We start from the raw sequence: 16,229 nt of genomic DNA on the forward strand, positions 1-16,229 counted from the left end.
CCAACAGACTGGCGGGCCCAATAAGACAAAGAAGGGATAATAAAAACAAAAAAAAAAAAAAGGCAGCACACGCCGAGCTGTCGTCTCGCGTGACACTTGTACCGACACGCGATGATGAGCAAGCAACAGCACAAAGAGCCACAAAGGGCCCATGTGGACCACAGGAAAGCCTTGGCCCTTTGGCGGCTCTCATGACATTATTACGCTCGCATTTGCAATCACCACCGCGAAACTTGGGCCACCCACCAGACACTACTAGGGCCGGAGATGCAATGCCCAACACGTTGTCGGCTAGAGGACCGAGCCCGAATCAGGTCCTGGCGGGGACGAAAAACATGGCGTCGAGTCGGTCTGTTAGAATGCCGACGTCATATCTTCTTTCGTCCAGCCTCGATGGTGGATCTTCATCACGACAGTGTGGGTATTCATTCGGACATTCATTCATGTGCGAGCGTCTTCTGCCACTGCGCCTCGGTGCCGCCTCGACTTATCGTTGTCTCTCAACCTCTCTATCTGCCAGTCTGTGTCCTCAAGTACAGCCCGCTTGCTCTTTTTGCTTTCGACCACAACCCACGCCACGACGATCGCTGTCCATCACCCATGACCCATGCTCCCGCTGGCCACAACACAACCCATGCCCTCCAACCCGTTTTGTCACCGCATCCATCAACCTGGCCGGAGGGGTGTTCCATCTTGCCGTCCCTGGCGCTAATCGTGGCTTGCTGTTTTCAGGACTTGTGCTTGCCGCCGTCCAGCCGCGCCAAGTTCACGTTCCGTACGGAGTAGATCCGAGTAAGTGACCAATTTTCCAACCTCAGCCACGTGTCTACACCACCCAAACGCCATCCTTGCAAGTATCGATGTACTTCAGCTTCCCTCCGTCTCCAATCCATCTCTGCAATGATGCCACAGCACCTGTAACACGCGGAGCAAACTCCAACGCCATCCAGCGTAGATCAACGAGATTAGCAGCACTAGCATCTCAAACTCCCACCACAAAACACGCATGACTAGCTGATTTCGACCTCGGAGCGGCACTATCAGTACGAATTCCGATCCGCGTTTGATCGTCGACCACAATTCAAAAATGGCGCCCAGACGCTGCCATCACCCTGTAGATCTGCGAGGGCCTAGGTCTCGCGGAGCACTCTGACGCTCTGAGCTAGCCACCAAGATGATCAATGAAGCCAAGGCTGAACTTTCAACCTTCCTCAATTCATTATTATGCCGAATAAGTCAGTGCGGTCACGTATGAATATCTGCTTCAGGATTAAGGGTGGCGATGCTGCCGAGGAAGCTTTCTTGAAGCAAGGTGCTGCCATAAGGCTCACTGGGCTCAAGGGTCACCGTGATCCGTGAGGAATCTGAGCGGAATCTGAGCAAGCAATTATAACTCGGTTCTTCTTCAAGACGCGGCGAAACTTGCCAACTTTATTGGCACTTTTTCTTCGCAACGGGTGAAGTGATGGGTGTGAGGCTGTGTTGGCTGTACGAGACAAGGCTATAGCAAAATACTTGCGTCGTGCTGCACGCGCAAGGCTGAACTGTACTACAAGTGTCGCGCGACTAGGTTTCCTAAATAGGCTGACGGAGGAAACAAAGGACACAGGCATTAGCACAAGCACTACCCCCATCTAGGCTATATGTTCATCATATTAGTATATGACAATATCGCAATGGCTGAGGCGATCGAGAGATGGCCTGCGCCGGCACGCCGCGATGAATCACCAATCTTGGTAGCTTCTGACGCATCGCGAGCCTCTGGCTAGGATGATCAATCAAGAACTCAACATGTTGAAATGATAGTACATGGTATTAGTGTATACTTCTTCATAGGCAAATATTACGCGTCGACTTCACATGACCTTGCCACGCCCCCCACGCGAAACCCTGATGCTCCTCACCGTCGGCCTCGAGGCACCGCATCATTACTCAAACACGAGCGCGTCCAGTAAACGTCGATCGGGCATCACGGTGCCTCCACCAGTAGACGGTAGTGGCAACGGCAGAAATCAGCCACAGAAGCGCGCTGGTAAGATCAACCCACACGGCGTTCTTCATGCGCTGGATGTCGCCGTCGCCCTCGGCATTCTCGTGTATGAACAGCTGCGACCGCGGTGTTAGTCCCGCCCGCCATGGCGACGCAGAAAAGTCGAGTCACCTACCGCGCCAAACACTCCAAACAGCGTAATCCACAGAATGAAGAGTATCGAGTTCCAAACAGCCCCGAACACGCCCGCGTGGCGCAGAAGAGCAGGCACGAACCAGACGACGCATGTCACGGCCGACAGTGCACCTACAACGACGGCATAGACCTGTTGCAAGCCTCGGGATTAGCTTCTCGCGCAATGCTCTCGCGCAGTGGGGGCCAACACGCGTGCGGAGAGTCGACTGCTCACCCATTTAGAGTCGCTGTGTACGTGTTGCCGGTGGGCGTGGTTGAGGTCCTGGCCGTACAGACCGCACACCGCCAGCGCCAGCGCGAAGCACACCAGGTGCAGGGCGCAAAAGGCAAAGTAGCCGATGGACGTGGCGAAGAAGCCCATGACGGCCGGCCGAGATGTCAATTGAAGTACGGAGTACGGTGGCGCACAGCCTTCGGGCGGAAGACGAATCGATGGCTTGTTGACGGCGTTGAGAAATGCAAGGGGGAAGAGGGGGAATATCTACGGGGGAGGGCAAAGGGGTTTGGGTATTTAAGTAGATGATGTACCTGGCTATCGCGCTTTATAGGGCAATATATTAAAGTTTACTAGTGTATACTTCTCGATGCGACTTGCCTGGCGGGTTTACGCTTTTTACTAGGTGCGCTTCTTGCCTTACTCTTTATAAAATATATTCTAATATATGCTGTATATATTAATATATACTAATATAATACCTGATAACCAGGTACTAGATAGCGGATAGCGCGTGAGCGCATCTAGCAAAAAGAGTGAGCCCGCCGAGCAATTCACCTTCTCGACGCGCAAATTGCCACGGACTGTAAACAGGCACCCGGTCGTCTTCTATGAAACCTGGGCGACCCGCCTCCCGGTCCAGTTAGTCAACAGCGCCGCTCTTGCTCAAGCTCTTGTCACGCCTGCTTCGTGATGCTCTTTTAATCACCTCAACCTGCACCTTCCGACAGGATACATACGAGCCCGTCAATTATACGTAAGGCAACAACCCCTCGTGCTTGCACTGTATCTTGTCGACTTCATGCGACCTTCGCCATGGTTCAGGATCCAGTCGCCAGCGCCAGGGGAGAGATTGGCTCGCGAGCCCGCTGTTGGAAAGGTTCACGTGGCTTGGAGGACTCTGGGTTGTGTGGTAGATGAGAGAATCAAGGGCTTCGCCTGAGTTACCCCTATCACAATGTGATGGAAAAAGAAGGCCTGCAGTTGCTGCCTTGTACGGAGAATATTCTAATATTGATATAGTACTAGATTAGGAAGCCCTGTGGCCTCATATGACGATGAAGTTCATGATCACTGTGGCTGGCCCAGCCAAGGCCCCATGAGACGCAAGCCGCCTGGCGGTGTTGGTGCAAGTCACCAGGTGTACTCATTGTATGTCAAGATATGTAAGAACTTCCAGGGAAGAAGCAGGGCTCCAGGCCGAAACTCAGTGTGTCACAGCAAGTGCAAGCATCCCCAGTCGATTTGGCAAGTCCAAGGGGCATAAAACACAGACCGCCCGTACTTGTAAGCTAAAGCTAGACCTGCTCCGATACGACCAGCGCGCTGTTTCGGCGGCGCATCGCAAGAAGCAATGTGCATTAGCCCCTGGAACTGGTAACGATTTTCATGAAACGACCTGCAAGACGCATCTCTTTTCTTCAACGGAAAGGCCGTTCAAGGTCCAGACATTCAATACCAAGCCTTGCGCAATGGACTCCAGTGCTTGGGGATCAAGACGACTACTCAATGGGAATTCCCTGGTACTCGTCGTATCCGAGGGCGAGGTTCATGTTCTCTGTGCAGTCGTTAGCAAACCATGAAAGCCTTCGTTACGAACCGACAGTACTTACGCAGGCATTGCGTGGCGGCACCCTTGTTTAGATTATCAATTGTGGCACAGCTACAGAGGTTAGTTGGAGCCTTTGGGGGTTCAATCTCAGGTGCGGACACTCACATAACGACGCGCTTGCCACTGTCATCAACAGCGAATCCACCGATTTCAACTCCATGCTTGTTCTGGATCGACTTGACGTAGGGAGCTTCACCAACGACCTTGACAAGCTTCTCGCCGGCGTATCGGTCTTGGTAAATCTGGCGAATGTCTCGAGAAGTCATCTCCTTGGACAGGGGGATGTTGATGGTCAATTGGATACCGCGGAACCAGGAAGCGCTGTCACCGGATTAGTATATGATGGCCAAAAGAAAAAAAGGGACAGGTCTAACACGTGAGGAATGAATGCCGTCGGGGCCCCAAGGTGGTGGCTAATTTCTCGCTCGTGGATGTGTCCCGTAAGAGAGTCTGCTCAAGGTCAGCTTCCAACATCCTTATAAGCATAATTTCTTTTGAACTAACAAGGCAGAAGGTTATCCTTGAGAAGAGTCTCGTCGTTCTTGGGGCTCTTCTTCGTTCCAGCTCCTGAGAACTTGAATCAGTTAGCTTTGAGCGCGGGTGTCGGCATTGGGGAAGGGGGACATACTCCCGAAACACCAAAAACCGTAGGAACGCCTCCCAAATACGGCACAAGAGGAGCAATACCGAGTTGAGAGCCCGTTGAATAGCAGCCCGGGCAGCTGATGCGCGTGGACTGAGCAATCTTGCTGCGCGTCACAAGCTCAGGGCATGAGTAGGTCCATTTCCCCGTCGAATCAAACCGGTAGTCGGCCGAAAGGTCAATGATGAGACTCGAGCTTTGACTCAATGCTTCGACAAAGGGCTGGCAGGTCTTGTTGGGCAAGGCCATGACTATTTTTGGGTGTCAGTAGAACTGTCAAGTATCTAGCGAGGGAGCGAGCCTACCCCAGCAGTCGACCTGGCCATCCTTGTCCAAACGAGCAACATCCTCGGGAGATAGGCTCTCGTAGATAATCTTGCGCTTAGTATAGCCCTTGAGCTCCTGTCCAACAAGCTCTCGAGAAGACACATGGCGAAGGTCCATGTTAGGGTGGTCGTTGAGAAGGTCAATCAAGGCCTGGCCGGTGTAACCGCGGGCGCCAATGAGGGCAATCCGCGACGGTACCTCGTTGGAAGCATTTTTCTTGCCTAGAGGGGGGTTCGGGTTCGTGTTGAGAGCATTAGCAAGACGTCCGGTGGTGGAAACAGCGCGGCCGTGGACAATATTGGGCGTTAGTCCGCCGACGGAGGCCCTGGGCCTCGAGGTGACGGCGAGGGCAGCAGCGCGTGGGGCAACTCGGCGAGCGCCGATGCGCACGACCCCGCAAGTAGCAGACAGCATGATTCCAAGATGAAGCAGCCCAATTGACCGGAAATTGGGAGGGCAAGTGGTGTGCTGCGGGTGTCGTTGGAGTGAGGTTAATATCTGAGATGAGATGCGCACCACGAAATCCTTGACTGACGTTTAGTGTGGGCTGCGGTGGGTCCCGTGGACTTCCTTCGGGCCAGGGGCTTTTGGCCGAAGTCGGGCGGCTCAGGTCTGCAAGTGGCCGTTGATGGAACGTGGACTTGGACCTCGGGCAAGCAATGTGTTGTGTGATTGTAGTCAAAGAAAAATTGAAAAACTCATTGAGCTCTGACGATGCTCCAAGTATACGTACAATTGCTGACTCACACTCTATCCACCTACTACTACAATTTGGCAGGCGTGGCGCTGTTGACACCCATGCCCCATGACGCAGCATCAAGACCCTCTTCGCCCACCCATCGTCCACCGCGAGCATCACCCACGCTGGTGTTGCCCCAAGGCACTCCTCGCATTTCTTGGAGCAACATTTCCTCCGCTTTTCTTCAGAAATTATGCATGGCTCGGATGTCCTCCCCTCTTCTCGTTCGCCTCTTATGCGCAGCCTCCGCCCAAGCCTCGGCTTTGCGTGACAAACCTCGCAGATACCGCTAGACCTGCTAGATGGCTTACTCGGCCAGTTTGTCCCCCCTCGAACGACCTTGCGGTATAGGCGGCGTCTGCGGCATTTGCTAGACCCGGTACTCTCGGCCATCTTTTTCTCGCTGCAGCTCCCGCATAGGATACGCAATTCGAGGGCTCTAGGTGTACCTTGCATCCTTGTACGGGGCTCCTTGGGTTGGTTGTGCCTTGGCGAGAGCTCCTTCGGCTGTTGCCCTACTATGGCCAAGTCAAGGCTCTCGAGGATGCCACCGCCATCACGAGACTTGACCACGTCATGGGCCTCATGTCGGCACAACTTCCAGAATAAGCCCCCTTTCTTCTTGTTTCGTGGACTAGCAGCAACAGTCTTGTCGTAGGTATTGTCATACCGCGTCGCGCTTATCCAGTGCGGCTCGCTCTGTCGCCACGTGGCCCTCATGCCGTATATAGCCGTTCAAGAATTCGTCATTGTAGAGTCCGTCAGCCGACGTGCGGTCTTCTGGAAGCCAGCACAAGACTTTGCGCACAAAGGTCAGGAATAATTGCTTTTCTTTACCCTCTAGTTTCGTCTCACGGCTCTCGAGAGACTGATCTGGGATGGGGGTCGAGGCAATCCAGTTGCCTAGGTAAAGTCATTAGCATGCAGAGGTATGGCCGCACGTCTCCAGTGCGCGGAGCGACACTCACCGTCCGAATCCCAATACTTGCGGGACTTTTCATGCATCTCCAAGAACTTCCTGGGTGGCGGACCCAAGAGCGACACCATCTCGGCGAGGTGGAGTTGGTCGTCCAGTCGGTCAGCGCTTATAGCGCGGAAGAGACGACCACCTTCGAAGAGATCCCAGACCTGCGGTGCTTTAGTCATTTCTCTAGGTGTTTCCATCAGGACAGAGCATCGACGTACCATGACTCCGAGAGACCACATGTCGATTTTGGAATCCCAGTCAGCTCCCATGATAATCTCTGGTGCTCGGTAAACTCCTGGCATGACGTCCCCAGAGTGCTTCTCACCCGGCTCTCCTAGACGAGCAGCACCGCAATCGGTGATGACTGGAGCACCATGTGTAATCGGCAGCTGGTATGAGAGGTATATCGAGCGACCTGACAATACCTTGCGAGGTGACGGGGTCGCTAGTTCGAGCTCCTCGATCTGATCAAACACACCCGAATCCCGGGGACCGAGGCCGGCAAGAATGTTATTAGGGGAGAGATCTAAATAGTGCGGCGTTAGAAAAGATGATCTTTAGCTGTTGACGTTGGGTTGGACGCCGAGATATACCGGTATGAACCACGCCGACTTGGTGAAGAAAGTCCAGACCCATGATAATACAGAGCAAGGTTTGTCGCAGGACATTCGAGTCGAGAGCATTTCCCGGGAAAAGTTTTCGGAACTCAGTCAGGGGCCGTCCCAGTGGAGCAAATAGGAGGCATTGGTTGTTGCCATTAGGCCCCTCGATCTCAAAGTTCTTCAGGACGATGCGCAGCAGCTCTTTGCCGGGATGATGCGGCGCATCGATGGACTTGATGTGGTCAGAAATGGCCACCTCCTGCCTGGCGTCTTTCTCACCAGTCTCGCCGGTGGCGCAGATCTTTATGGTCAATGTTGTATCTTGTCTAGAGTCGTGGGTGTGTTAGATGGATGGACAAATTCCGTATAGTTTGCGTACTTGTACGTACTTGAGGTCGCGACAAGCCCAGACAGTCGACCCTCCACCAAAGCCAAGTTTGCCGGTGATCTGGTACCTGTCTTGCAGGACTTGGCCGATGAGGACAGGATAGTACCGTTCGGCCTTGTAATTCGGGAGCTCTTCCTCTTCTATCGGCTCGTCTGCGGGAACGGTCTCAAAACCGAAAGACGGGAAAACCTTTGGCTGGGCTAATATTGTCCGCACGAAATGCCGGTTGAATCGATGAAGTGCTTGAGGAGCAAGAATTGGTCGACCGCGGTGTATCGAAGTTAGAGCGTGCTTTTGAGCGGCAATAAGTTGCCGACATAGGCCAGCGGTACAGTTCATAGTAGTGATGAGTACTGGGCTACATTGGTTGTTCCAAGCAAACATCACGGTCTGGTGGATAATATTTGCGGTGGCCTTGCATACTGAAGGCTCAAAACGGCCAGGTGTAAGAGGCCAGGCAGCACTACGCCCTTGCAAGTTGCCAACAGTGCCCTGGCATGGGTAATACAGCGCAGTAGCGTGCAGCGAAGCGCGCGGCCAACGCGGCACGGGGGGACATGGAACCAAATTTTTGTCCCCTTCACCAACGTCTGGTAAGAATAGTGAAGTACGTGCTCATGAGCAGACAGTATGTACGTCTCTTGCTTAGACCAGGGATCTTGTAGTCTCTCCCTTCATGCGTACTGCAAGTTGTGAGTTTCCGTGCTGGCTGGTTGCAACCACCAATGCCACCACAACGTTGTAGGCCAAGGCCTCCAATCCCTGTCAAGTCTGGTATATTTCCTGCTTAGCCCCTCCCTACACGAAATGCAACATCAAGTGTAGAAGCAGAGGCTGTCAATGCTTTTTTCTCAATTTGATTTAATGCAGGGCTTTCATCTACCACGAATCTGCTATCTGATGATGGTACCTGTCACAAGGAAGCCACCACTCCGGCCTAACCAGTGCCTTGGTCTACTTGTTCCTCAACGCAGATCCATCTCAGTCCCCCAATCAGCTCACAAGATGAACAAAGCCATCGAGGAGGAATTGCTCACAGGTGGCAGACTGGAATCTTTTCACCACACCCAGCCGGGTCAAGTGTTGGATGGCAGATTCAAGATAATCTCCAAGCTGGGATACGGCACCAGCTCAACAGTATGGCTAGCTGAAAACTCCTGAAGTTGTAAGCTTCATGTCTCCCCTCCTCTTCTTATTCATCCATGTAACGCCGTCCTCTAGCAAGAGATGGTGCAAGTCATCTATACCTCGCTACGTTAGCATCAAGATCGCGGCCCTTGATTCAGATGCATCTAGAGAAGCAGCTCATTCAAAGCATATTGCCGAGGCCGATCCATCACATGAGGGTCTATCCTTTATCCGCCTACCTCTCGAGGCCTTCCAGCTACACGCACCGCAAGGAAGTTATTTCTGCCTCGTTTTTGAGCCAATGCGAGAGACCCTATTTGACCTTCAACGCCGACTCCCCGGGAACAGGATACCATTGCAGCTATTCAAGCTCTACGTCTTTTGTCTCCTTGAAGCTTTAGATTACTTGCACTCTGCGTGCCATCTTATCCATACTGGTATGCCTTCACAGGGTAACATTTGCATATTAAATTAACTTTAGCGTCTAAGATATCGAGGACGATAATATCATGATCACATTTGAGCACGATGCGGTATTAAAAAACTTTGCCACGCGCCAAAAAGACAGCCTTCAGCCTAGACGCACTCGTCCTGGGGATGGCCGTGCCATCTACCTCTCTCAAAGCGATTTTGGCACTTTACAAGGCCGCAGACTGCTTCCTAGGCTGGCTGACTTCAACCTCTGCTTCCATGGAGTAGAAAACCAGGGACATCTCTCTGCGATACAAGCTCACCGCTACCGCGCGCCAGAAGTGCTACTTGGGTGTCCTTGGTCCTACAGTGTTGACATCTGGAACCTCGGACTGCTTGTGAGGAATAAGCCCCCCATCTCTTTTTGCTCATGCATACTAATACCACGCAGATGTGGAACCTCCTGGAAGATATGAGCCTGTCGAGCGACCTGCCGGGGATGACGGGGAATATGACGCACACGTTCACCTGGCCCAGATGGTTTCTCTGCTTGGCGACCCGCCCAAGCTTGTGATCGAGAGAGAACGACTCTTGCGGCAAAACAGGCTCAAGAAGTCGATTCTCGACGCACGAGGCAAGGAATGTATGAACATGAATGAGTTTTGGGGCGGTCCGTTCTTCGACGACGACGGTTCGTTAAACCCCCTTATTTTCGTTGGCAAAAAGAGGCATAACAGACTAATATCTTACATTGCACTAGATTCTATCATGCGCAAGGATCTCATCCGTAGAGAAATAACGCTAGCAGATACAGTGAAGCATCTACAAGACGATGATAAAGAGCAGTTTCTCGATTTCGCGTCGGGCATGCTCGAATGGTTGCCGGAGAAGCGAAGGACGGCTAAGCAACTGATGCAGCATCAATTCCTCGAATCTTTAAGGAAGGACCGAGAGCGGTATTTATGAGACGATGAATGTTATCGGACCAGATCTCAAGTACCAATATCGCCACGATGGTTTTGTATCTAACCAAGTAAATACTATTTGAGTGGTGCCTACGCGCATGCTGCAACATCTCTCGTAGCCGTAGACCTCGATGGCACTAGCACAATCCTTAGTATTAAAGAACGCAACTGCTTCCGACTAAATAGAATGAGATTAATCCTCCGTTCCCTAGGCAGCGTCAGACTGGGTTCGCCCGAGCCTGGGCCTCAATTCTCCTGGATGTCGAGCCATGGAGACGAGAGGCGTGGGATTTAAATTTCATAATATTGTCCAATACAACCCCTCAGCCTGATACTCTGGACGAGGGCATGGTATAAGCGAGCCATCTGCTCGCTCCGAATGCTGCTCGAGGTGGTTCTGAAGCAGCGCCCTACGGGCGTAACGTTTTCCGCAGAAGATACAAGGGCCCGTTTTGCCAGATGGTACTGGAGGTTGCTGTTGTGGGGTGTGGTCAGGAACGGCGGGAACGAGTGGACGTTGGTCGTTGCTAACAATGTGGTTGGGGGGCGGCTTGTGTCTGGTGGTTTCGCTAGAGCGCGCAGGCCATTGGAAGATTGCGGCCGCGGTCATGATGAGCGCTCGGGAAGACCGGTTTTCCAAGCAGAAGTGGCTGGGGGCTCAGGTGATTTGGGAAGTAAAGGTTTCAACCCGCTTGACGACCGTGGTGGCAGCGACAGCTGGGAGATTTCGTGCGAAAATGGGGTTGGCATTCTTGGGATTTGTGTGTCTGCTTGTTGCTCTGGACAGGCTCGCATACGTATGCCTAGGCAACCCATAGCCTCGACTGTAGCCATACTGCGACATCTTCTCTGCGAGGCCCAGCGCAATCCCCAACCGTACGGAGTGGCTGTCAAAGACTGCAGCCGTCGCAGGATCGTTCGACTTCTTGCCTAGCGCATTGACGGCCCCCCGGGACACGGGCCGATGCAGCCACTCCCGCTTCCATCGAATTTTGATGGATGGCTTGTTAAGCTTGGTGGGGAAAATAGGGTCAGCTCTCTCTTGGTAGCCGTTGTTATCAATAGCCCCTTCCGACAGTGCCTTGGCGAGTATGTGAGACACATGACAGAGCATAGGAATATCCTCTTCGACGAAGGTATGTCATGTCGGGACGATCTGCTTGTTCTCGCCTTTATGCCAGCGAAGGAGTATTTGCGTGGCCAAGCGATCCCAACCGCCATTGCCTTCGGGGTCATGGAGAATCCAGAAATCAATATCTTCCCAGCAGAGAACCTTCAGCGTCGGGTTGTTCGTCCGCTCGTCCGCTAGTCCACAGATCCAGCACTCCTTAACCCGACGCGGTATACATTCGTTCGAGTCATGCTCTACATCGGTATACGCGTCCGATTCCTCATCCAGCTTTTCGACAAGCTCCTTCAGATTCTTAGGCTTGGCATAGACCAGCTCATGCTTTCGGCAACCAGAAAACATGCAATTATGGCGAATAGTGGCATCGTCGAGTCGATCGAGCCCGATGTGGAAATGTGAAGTATCTCGGTCCCAGAGAAAGTAGATGTGGCAGATGAAGTCGGCCCATAGGAGGCTTGACTTTGGGTTCTCTGCGCAGCCCCCATTCTCGCGTGATGAAACGTCGGCCGTATTCGCGAAGATAATCTCTAATAAATTTGTCCCATGGCTTTCCAGTGTCCTTTTCGTATAGACCACCAAGCTTCCTTGTGTATACGTGAATCGAGCTTTCGGCATTAATCGTCTGCCTCTTCTTCCGAAGTTCAGAGTCAGCATAAGGCACCAGATGAATGATTCGCCGAGGCGCTTATTGTCGAACGTGAGAGTCTTGATCAAGACCTTGCACTCCTGTGGTCGGCGAAGCCGGTGACAGAAGGCCTTCCATCGTAATTGGAGACGGTAGAGGTCTACTTTGTGGCTGTCTGAATGGTTGGGTGGCAAAGGACGCCGGCGATTGCCCCGTTCCCAGCTGTTCTGAAGTTCTTGTGGGCACCATGGTTCTGGCTCGGGAGTCTCCTCTTGTCGAAGTCGTTGTTGGTAATGTTCGATTCGATGCCTCGAGATCCATGGCACCAGAGTGGGCAGTGCAGAAACAGTATAGTATCAAATTCACACGGTGTCTTTCATCTAGGTGAAAATATGCATCGACTGGATCGAGCGACATCATTTGAACAAGAACTGACAGGAATACGGCTAGGCTTAAATGTCCTCGAACCTCCACATGGCTACCATTTCTACTTTATCCAGGTTCCTGGTTATCGTCCACCGTGAGATGGATAACTTCGCTGTGCCCTATTAAAATATCCAGGACGCTGGCATGCCCTTTATGTCAAGAGCATGTATGGTAGGCTGTGCGAGATATACGAAGCCAGAGTGTAGGTATATGCCTCAGATGTTCCACGTCCCTAAAAAGAAGGCAAATCTGTGTCCTAAAAGGGCACTTCAAACGCCAACACATGCATTGTGTAATTTCCGAATCACTACATTGCAGCTGTTCATTGCCCATGACGTAAGGACGATGCACTGCGGCAAGCGCGATTCAAAGCAGACTGCCGTGCGCGCACAGCTCCTTCTCCCTTGGCAATCTGGCCCCGTGTCGCGATTAAATCACATGATGCGGGAGTTGGCATTTGCAATTGGCTGTCCTGTCCGCGCCGAAACAGAGGCTGCCTAACCCGACGACATCAGGTTTGCAGAGTAGACACTTTGGCCCTTTCCTGAGAAGTCGGGACCTTTCGACCCTGGGACCTTTGGCCAGGTACGGGAAGCGGCCCGTTGAGAGCGTTTGACTGCGCCAACTACTTCCACCCTGACGGCTTCGACTGAAAAGTTCTAACAACCAGTTGACGTCCAAAAAAGCTGCCGCGGCCCTGAAACCCAACACGACTGACCGGTCGCCGCCCTGAAAACTTGTGCCTCTCAAGGTGGGCCGCGGAAATCCTGAATCCCACTCCACACAAGGCTAATAGGGGCTAACATATAGTAGACTTGAGCAAGAAGGGTAAAGGCCACAGCAAACGCCCCAAGCTAGCCAGCCCTGTTTGTCCTGATGTATGGGAAAATCGAAGAAGAAAAAGAAGAAAGCCACTACGGCCACCGAGAGAGCAGGCTACGCCACAGTCGAGCTGGAACCGGGACCCGCCTCCGGGATGAGACTGGGCTTGCGACCTGCGGCCCGGAGTCCCTGGCCGCCTGCCATTTGGCCCATTTACCAGTTGGTACGGGTTGACAAACAGGCAAAGCAATGGAAATACACTGGGGCTTTTCGCCATGACGTGAGGCTGGTCGACTGCTCCTGCACCGAAACTTCGATAACTGTACCCTGCCGCCAATAAGAAGGAACCAAATGCAACCAGTTTCTTACTTACGCTAGGGCGTCTAACCCTGGGGGTACCACGACGATGCCGCCCCGTGACGGTTGATGACTGATTGACTCAACCCACTGCAGCCTACAACAGCACCGACGCCTGTTGGTCTCAATCCGTGTTGGCAGCTTGAAGGAGGTTTTCGGGGATGGGCAAACACATGAGCCCCCGGGTTATTCTCTTGCGGTTCGCAAATTCATGGACAATGTCTGGCTGAGCCTGCTGCCGCGTCCACCGACGCCCTGTGTGCACCAAGTGTTCTTGCTGATAGACTCCGCCATCTAACCCACCCGTGCCTGATGGATGATACTCGCGAAATCAAACTTGGCCCCATCCAAAGAGATGCCTACTTGGGGGCCTACCGAGTCCAAGTCTCTTTACAAGGCTGGTGGTGCGTTTTGGCCAGTTGAGTCAGGCACCACGAACCAATGATGACAGGTTATGGCCTTCTCAACGATGGCATGGCCGTCCTGTACATCGGGGCCTGGCAGCCTTGATGAAGCCCTTTCTTGGTCAAATGCTCACCAGACAAACACACTGCCACCAAAGCGACGTGAATTGCGGAAACCGTACAACGGGGCCTGTTCTAGAGCTCGGTACCGCCTTGTTTCCTTGATGCCTTGGGCTATATAAACCGGCATTGACGCTGTCTCGACTTGACTTTTGGACATGCTCACTCCAATCTCATTCAGCTTAAGCCTCAGTCCAAGAACTAGGAAACCAGGCACTTTTCCCGGCAACAAGACAAGCCTCTGACTCACCCACGCATCTGCAAACACAAGCAAAAATGTGCTGCGGCATGAAGAACAACGCCACCGAGCTCGTCAACTACTCCAAGGCCACGGTTTGGCAGTGTGTACGTATAATTGTCTCAAACATTAAATCGAGATGACGACAAACTAACTCTGAGAACAGTGCGGCTGCAGCAATGGCTGGTGGTCTGTCGACTTGGACTACTTCTGCCCTCACTGCCTGGTACCCCGATGCACCAACTGCCAGTATGCCGCTCAAGGATAGCGGCATTTGGCCATGGCTGATGGTGGAAAACGACCAACAAAACCGGACGACAATGGACTGACGACGTGTCTGCGGAACAACTACATTTGTCAAGATGAGGGCTCAACTGTTGTCATGTTGGGTCCTTGTGTATAATACGGAACGACGCGATGGGATATGGATTATGGACAATGGACTACGGACTGGACTATGGATTATGGATTACGGGACATGCGCATTTACGGACAGGGAAAACACCACTGTAGAATAGACCAAGTCAATAGATAGATAGCCTGATTTCGATTTGATTTTTTATTGTTTTCTTTGACAAAAAAAAAAAAAAGGCGCACCCTTGTCTTCCTCGCTCAGTGTTGTTGATCAATTGACCTGAAAATGACATGGGCTGGAGCCTAAACCCGGACCTCAGCAATTGAGTCAATCGGTTGGCCAATCCCCACACCCCGCTGAGCCAACCGCCAAGGCACACAGGAAGGCACACATGACCAAGTCAAAACAGGCCAGGTGAAAATAAAAATAAATTTTTTTAAAAAGAGAGATAGTATATACAAGCTAAAAGATGACAAACGGGGCGTGGTGGAACGCAATTGCTACGTGATTGTAAATGTTCGTTTGGGGAGTGAGTCTGTAGACCTGACTGTCAACCCGCACGTGCGTGATTTGAGCGACAGGCAACCACATTCGTTTTGGCGACGCAGGGTTTCCCGCCTCGTCTTGGCACCAGCTCGAGGAGCGTTTCGAAAAGCGCAACGCACCGGGGCCAGCTGTGTGCTGGGTGGCGGCACAAACGTTTTGCCCCGTGAGGCACGTTTGTGTTTGCCTTCTCGCCTCCGGGCTGGCTCCGGTGTGTGCGGATGCACCGATCGGTAAGGGGGGTTCGATCGAGGCTCGCAGCGTCGCAGGCATTGTCGCCCCGAAGGAGCTCGTGTTGTACGAGCCCACGTTTTGTGGTTTCTTTATTTTTGTTTCCCTTGCTCTCGTCTCACAAGGCTACCTACCCGCAACCCACAAGGCACGAGGGCGCGAGGCACGAGGCACGAGGCACCAGGTACCCGCGAGGCACGCGCGCATATCATCCAGGCTTGCCCTCGGGGGGAGGGGGGACCGGAGCTACTTGGCCTCTTGGCAGAAGATGAGGGTGTTTCCAAAAGGGTCGAGGACCGTCATCTCCTGGGACCCCTCGGCCGGGCCGTCCTCGAGCCCCGGCCGCATGTAGCGGTAGCGCTTTGCTGTCAGCGCGGCGTGGTACTCGGCAAGGTTGGACGTGGAGATGCGGAGCCTGACGCCCGGGCTGCCGTCGCCGTGGTGCTCGCTCAGGTGTAGCGTGAGAGCGCCGTGGGAGATTTGCCGGTACAGGGGGCCGTTGGCGTCGTGCCGGTGCTCCCAGTCGGTTGTGAAGCCCAGGTATTCGAGGTAGAACTCGTCGGCTTTGGGGACGTCGAAGATGCGGAGGATGGGGGTGACGGCGTGGAATTCTGGGGCCATGGCGGGGCGGTTCGTGTTTGCGGGGGAGGGGTGTTGGGAAGCTGAGGTGATTGACGGATGCTGGTTGATGGTGGTGGTGGTGGTGGTGATGTTTGGTGAGGAAGAAGGTGGTGAGAGTTCGGTGTTGGTGGAGGCGGCGCGGGGAGTGTTAACTTACAAGCTGATGGATGAGGTGAG

The 16,229-nt window shown here is 53.1% G+C and overlaps 7 protein-coding genes across 7 annotated transcripts; 2 read left to right on the forward strand and 5 right to left on the reverse strand.

The window, feature by feature from the left end:
• Nucleotides 1–1,932: 1,932 nt before the first annotated feature.
• MAA_08745 (uncharacterized protein) lies at nucleotides 1,933–2,546 on the reverse strand (the record flags this gene model as incomplete). The annotated part of the gene is made up of 3 exons (XM_007826743.2): nucleotides 1,933–2,106; nucleotides 2,166–2,315; nucleotides 2,400–2,546. The coding sequence occupies 3 exons, from the start codon at nucleotides 2,544–2,546 to the stop codon at nucleotides 1,933–1,935; spliced, it is 471 nt and encodes a 156-aa protein (XP_007824934.2).
• Nucleotides 2,547–3,901: 1,355 nt separating this feature from the next.
• On the reverse strand, nucleotides 3,902–5,395 carry MAA_08746 (N-acetyl-gamma-glutamyl-phosphate reductase, active site protein; the record flags this gene model as incomplete). Its single annotated transcript, XM_007826744.1, has 7 exons — nucleotides 3,902–3,957; nucleotides 4,013–4,062; nucleotides 4,117–4,332; nucleotides 4,386–4,461; nucleotides 4,516–4,585; nucleotides 4,640–4,905; nucleotides 4,960–5,395. The coding sequence occupies 7 exons, from the start codon at nucleotides 5,393–5,395 to the stop codon at nucleotides 3,902–3,904; spliced, it is 1,170 nt and encodes a 389-aa protein (XP_007824935.1).
• Nucleotides 5,396–6,384: 989 nt separating this feature from the next.
• MAA_08747 (Protein kinase, catalytic domain protein) lies at nucleotides 6,385–8,016 on the reverse strand (the record flags this gene model as incomplete). The annotated part of the gene is made up of 5 exons (XM_007826745.1): nucleotides 6,385–6,623; nucleotides 6,689–6,848; nucleotides 6,906–7,213; nucleotides 7,281–7,615; nucleotides 7,679–8,016. The coding sequence occupies 5 exons, from the start codon at nucleotides 8,014–8,016 to the stop codon at nucleotides 6,385–6,387; spliced, it is 1,380 nt and encodes a 459-aa protein (XP_007824936.1).
• An 835-nt stretch (nucleotides 8,017–8,851) lies between these two features.
• On the forward strand, nucleotides 8,852–10,182 carry MAA_11003 (tyrosinase precursor; the record flags this gene model as incomplete). The annotated part of the gene is made up of 4 exons (XM_011412948.1): nucleotides 8,852–9,242; nucleotides 9,295–9,570; nucleotides 9,668–9,907; nucleotides 9,977–10,182. 4 exons carry the CDS (start codon nucleotides 8,852–8,854, stop codon nucleotides 10,180–10,182), a joined length of 1,113 nt encoding a protein of 370 aa, XP_011411250.1.
• A 1,140-nt stretch (nucleotides 10,183–11,322) lies between these two features.
• MAA_11004 (uncharacterized protein) lies at nucleotides 11,323–11,925 on the reverse strand (the record flags this gene model as incomplete). The annotated part of the gene is made up of 1 exon (XM_011412949.1): nucleotides 11,323–11,925. One exon carries the CDS (start codon nucleotides 11,923–11,925, stop codon nucleotides 11,323–11,325), a length of 603 nt encoding a protein of 200 aa, XP_011411251.1.
• A 2,415-nt stretch (nucleotides 11,926–14,340) lies between these two features.
• Nucleotides 14,341–14,631, forward strand: MAA_08748 (uncharacterized protein; the record flags this gene model as incomplete). The annotated part of the gene is made up of 2 exons (XM_007826746.1): nucleotides 14,341–14,405; nucleotides 14,469–14,631. The coding sequence occupies 2 exons, from the start codon at nucleotides 14,341–14,343 to the stop codon at nucleotides 14,629–14,631; spliced, it is 228 nt and encodes a 75-aa protein (XP_007824937.1).
• A 1,046-nt stretch (nucleotides 14,632–15,677) lies between these two features.
• On the reverse strand, nucleotides 15,678–16,052 carry MAA_08749 (uncharacterized protein; the record flags this gene model as incomplete). Its single annotated transcript, XM_007826747.1, has 1 exon — nucleotides 15,678–16,052. The coding sequence occupies one exon, from the start codon at nucleotides 16,050–16,052 to the stop codon at nucleotides 15,678–15,680; it is 375 nt and encodes a 124-aa protein (XP_007824938.1).
• Nucleotides 16,053–16,229: the final 177 nt, after the last annotated feature.

The sequence above is a fragment of the Metarhizium robertsii genome, assembly GCF_000187425.2.
Source record: "Metarhizium robertsii ARSEF 23 chromosome Unknown MAA_Scf_3, whole genome shotgun sequence".
Lineage (NCBI taxonomy): Eukaryota > Fungi > Ascomycota > Sordariomycetes > Hypocreales > Clavicipitaceae > Metarhizium > Metarhizium robertsii.